Here is a 4,509-nt window from a genome sequence, read left to right as displayed (position 1 = left end):
CTGTCTGGTGGAACACCTAAGAAACACATTTAACTTGATGAAATGAAATGAACTTTAAGTTTTGCAGTGTCTTGCCCTGCTACTGTATGGAAGTCTCATCTGATGATATATTGGCTTCATGTCAGGCTGTTCCAAGTTAATTTATTTCCTGTGATATATTTATTTGTGAGGATTAAAAGTGGCACAGAACAAACCAACTGCATCAGTCTTTTTAAAGCGCTGCTAATCAAACTGTATGGAATTCATAAATAAATGACAGATGGCGCTCAAATTTTTATTCACATTTATTTTTGCTTTTAGTGTGCTCACAGAAAATTAGAACACCTTAAGCAGAGGAGTTTAATAGCAATTGTTTTGTAAGCAAAGTTACATTCCATCTTTAAGTCAAATTGGTCAAAGCTTCTTCAGTATTTACAAAAGAAACAAAAGAGAGAAACAAGATGCTACACAAACATTTGCATCTGATAGATTCCTCAAATTTAGTCAAAGACCACTGGAAAAACTGCCTGCTGGAATAAAAAAAAAAAAAAATCATACCACAGTATATAAACAGTTAACCATTCCACTTATCACAGCTTGGTTTTTGAGTTCAAAAATGCTTATGAAGGCTTTCCAGGATGACTCTGTCTTTGTTTATGTGTGTTTGTGTTGGTATCTTACAAAAATGAGTGGGTGGAAAAAAAGAGCTGCAAACTTCATGTGCTTCTTGAGATCAAGATTTCATTTTGTACAATAATCACAGTTAAAAACACCCCGCCTATACATACTTACATTTTTATTAAGGTCATAAAACCAACAACAATAAAGCCTATACAACTTGTATTTCTACTGAATCACTGACAGCTAATGAGAAGTGAAAAGCTCCTATGAATTTATATGAATCCCTAAAAACCTAAGTCTGGGACTTGTTGTCTTTTTGTAAAAATGACTTAGTGTTGTAAACCATATGGTGTATTTAGATATTGGTCTCATAGTTTTTAGACTACTCTTTTCATAAGTCTGTGGCACATTTCCCAGCCCTCCCACCCCCCATTTACCCTTCATTTACAGCTCAACCCCCACTCCTTCATACCATGGGCATGTCCTTACTATTTTGTTTACATTTGTAGAAAAAAATTTTTTTAAAAATTAATACTGATGTAAAAATATATGGCAGAATGTGGATGTATTTAATCAGTTGTACATATTGAAGCCACCCACCTCCCTAGCCCGTTGGAATGGTAGTAACAATGGACCAAGATGGGTTTTGTGTTAGGGGGGAAATGGAAACCAAAAATAAAAAAGGAAAGCTTTAAAACATCCCTGGTTGTAGATAAGTTCATCAAAGCCAGGACCTCGCGTCACTTCAATGTACAAACAGGAAAATGTTTTTTTGATTATCTTTTTTTTTCTCCTTTTTCAAAAAAATTTCTTCCTCTTTCAGATCCTATTCAGCAGCCTCGGTGGCAGCAGCTGGAGCCTCCGCTGACGTTGCTTCCTGTGAGGTGGGGGCACCCTCCTCTGTTTTTGGTGCCTCTTCTGCTGCAGGCTCAGCTGGCTTCTCCTCTACCTTTGGCTCCTCAGCGGGGGCGTCCTCTTTGGGGTTCTCAGCAGGCTTCTCTGGTGCTGGTGCTGCTGGCTCCTCTAGCTTGGCCTCTACCTCCTCCTTTGCCTGCTCTGCAGCAGGTGCAGCCTCCCCCTCGGCGGGCTTGGCCTCCTCAGTGGGAGCTGCTGCTGCCACTTCCTCTGTGCTCTCCACCTTTGCCTCCTCGGCGGGTGCTGCTGCCACAGCGGCTGCTTCCTCGTTCTCTGCCCCATCACCCGTCTCCTTTTTGGTCTTCTTGAAAGAAAAGCCACTGAGCTTGAATGACTTCTTAAAGGAGAACCTCTTTTTCTTTTTCTTTGGAGTCTCATTGCTGGTGGAAGGCGTGGCGCCATCCTCGGCCTTGGTGGCGGCCTCTTCTTCAGCAGTGGCTGGAGATGCTGCCTCTACCTTCTCCCCATCTGTGGCCTCCTTCTCGGCAGGGGTAGCCTCTGCCTTCTCTGCCTCCTCCTTGGGACTCTCCTCAGCTGTGGCACTGCCATTGGCCTGCACCTCCTCTTTGCCATTCTCAGCTGCTGCAGGAGAGGCATCCCCGTTAACTTTAACATGGCCATTTTCCTGAAGAGAGACAGAATGAATGGTAAATGCCATGCACACAGTTGGCATGGTTTCAGCACTACAGTTAGACGGTACCACGGGTGGACACTAGGGGCAGCAGACACCATCACATCAGCACAATCGAATAAAAGCTGACTCTATAGAATGAATTCTGTTTCTAGTTTTCACCGCAGAGACATGACTTGGAGTTGATCACACACAAAATAAGAGCCATGCATCCACATACTGAACATCAACATATTTTCTCCTGGTTTCGCTCAGAATCTCATTCACATCCTGAGCCAGAGTGAGCGCAGTGCCTCGATTGGCTCGCAAGGGGTCGGTGCCAGGCCGCTCCAAAGCAAAGCAGCTGCTCATTAAAACAGCAGATGCTCATTAGTCCCACGTATCACCGAGACCAGAGTTCGGGAGCATTTTCTCAGTTAATAAATAAAAATATGTAAACCCGACGAAACTCTATCGCTCGTGAAAACGCTCAAAAACCAAACTTTGAGAGAAGCCGGAATGAACAAGCTTCTGTCTGTGCGGGGCGCACCGCTGGCTCCCAACCTCTGCTTTCCCTCCCAAGTGATAGCAAGGCTGCCATCTCCGCTTTCTAGTCGAGCATCTGTAACAAAAGGCGTGGTGCTCGGCGCTCACAGCCTTTGTTGGCCGCCGCGCATCTTGTTTTGTTCATAAAATTTAAAAATCAGCTCAAGAGGCGACTTCAAAGTTAAAGCAGCTCCCACAAATATTAATTTAAGCAAATTCAGCAATCAACCATTCAACACATGACATAAACAAAGGCTCCGACCAAACCGGCTACCTCCTGCAAAAATATGCAGAATTTTTCAGATAACCTTGATAAAAAATCGGCGCAATAATGGACCACGTTTCACATCAAAAATGAAAGTATCAAACGATCAACTGTTGCGCGCGATATGGAATCTATTCAGTAATAAAACGAGTCTCTTCCTTTATTTTATACTCCCATTGTGCCTCTACGTTCAATCAATCCACAATTACGCACGGATTGCGCCCTCAGAGCGCAGCCCCCTCAACGACCCCTCTCCCGGTGGATGCAAAGAGCTGGATGTTAAAATGACTATTTACCTGTCCATTGGTCTTGGTGGGTGAAGCAGCAGCCTCTCCTGGCTTTTCAGCCGCAGTTTCAGCCTTTCCAGGTGCCTTGGATAATTGCGCTCCCATGCTTTTCGCTCCAACAAAGAAACTCAACCGATCCAAAAAACGAACAAAGACCCACAAGCCTCTTTGTTGAAACGCAAAGCTTTCCCTCTGTGTCCCCCTCTCTGCACAAAAAAAGTTCACAGGAGAAGGGTAAAGCAGTCCAGTAAGAGCGAGGAGAATTTTTCAGAATTGCAAGAAAAAAACTGTCAGGTGAGGAGAAGTAATAAAATCCCAGATTGGTGGCCGTGTCGTTGTAGACAGGCTGCAAAATGGAGAAATTTCCCTTGGTGCTAATAAGATGCGGAGTCCAACGCCCAAATGCAGAGATGAATGGGCGCTCCGAGCGATGACGGCACCGAACTCAGATTTAGCCAATCACAGCGTCCACTCAGAGTATGGGCGTGGTTTATGAAAGGGAGTGAACAATGGCTTGTAGCGCTGCGTTCAAGGCTTGTCGGAATAATTGAAATTGGCATCGTGCATCCTAATGGAATGCCATCTACTAAACCAAAATATAATTTGGTTTCCATTTAAATGGAAACGTTCAAATGAACACACACTGAATGAAAGTATGTTATATATGTATTACATATGTTTTGTCTCAGTTAATTAGTTAGACCTACATATTTCGTGTTCATGTTTGTGTGTTTGTTTTTTTGCTACTCTTATTTTACATGTTGTCAGACAATTCTGGGGAGAATCTCAAAATGGAGAGAAACACTAACGTGAGACTGTGAACTGAAAGTGACAGGCAGCCCACATGTGATTAATCCCTGGGAATAACTAAACAGAAACTCACCAGAACCAAATAAAACTCCTGGTGCATTACATGACACACCAGGGGGGTTGGACCTCAGGCAATGTACTGGAATCTATACTGAGGCCACTGAATATAAACTTGGGTCAACAATGGTGGTGGATTCATGAACTATGTAGTAGTTTATATAACACATTCATTCAGTCTAATATACTTTATCCAATATCCAAATACATTAAAAGATTCTGTCAACATCAGTTTCTCTTAGGTGTACATTATAAATGGTCTCCATTATGAAATTGTTCTTTTTTTGTGGTTTAACAAGCCAAATCAGAACTAGTGAGTAACACTGAAGTCATTTGCTATCGTAAAATTCCAATCAGTATTCCTATTCAGACACTAACTACACTATCTACAACTTTTCTGGTGTGCCGTGAATACAGCA

At 42.8% G+C, this 4,509-nt stretch overlaps 1 protein-coding gene across 1 annotated transcript; it reads right to left on the bottom strand.

Moving 5' to 3' along the window:
- Positions 1-268: 268 nt before the first annotated feature.
- On the bottom strand, positions 269-3,643 carry marcksa (myristoylated alanine-rich protein kinase C substrate a). Its single transcript, XM_047573338.1, has 2 exons — positions 3,233-3,643; positions 269-2,140 (listed from the first exon to the last, which is right to left on the bottom strand). The coding sequence occupies exons 1-2, from the start codon at positions 3,326-3,328 to the stop codon at positions 1,427-1,429; spliced, it is 810 nt and encodes a 269-aa protein (XP_047429294.1). The 5' UTR covers positions 3,329-3,643; the 3' UTR covers positions 269-1,426.
- Positions 3,644-4,509: the final 866 nt, after the last annotated feature.

This window comes from Mugil cephalus, chromosome 21 (assembly GCF_022458985.1).
Source record: "Mugil cephalus isolate CIBA_MC_2020 chromosome 21, CIBA_Mcephalus_1.1, whole genome shotgun sequence".
NCBI classification, from domain to species: Eukaryota; Metazoa; Chordata; class Actinopteri; order Mugiliformes; family Mugilidae; genus Mugil; species Mugil cephalus.
Note: the sequence above shows the minus strand (reverse complement) of the source record. Positions and strands in the feature narration are given on the sequence as shown.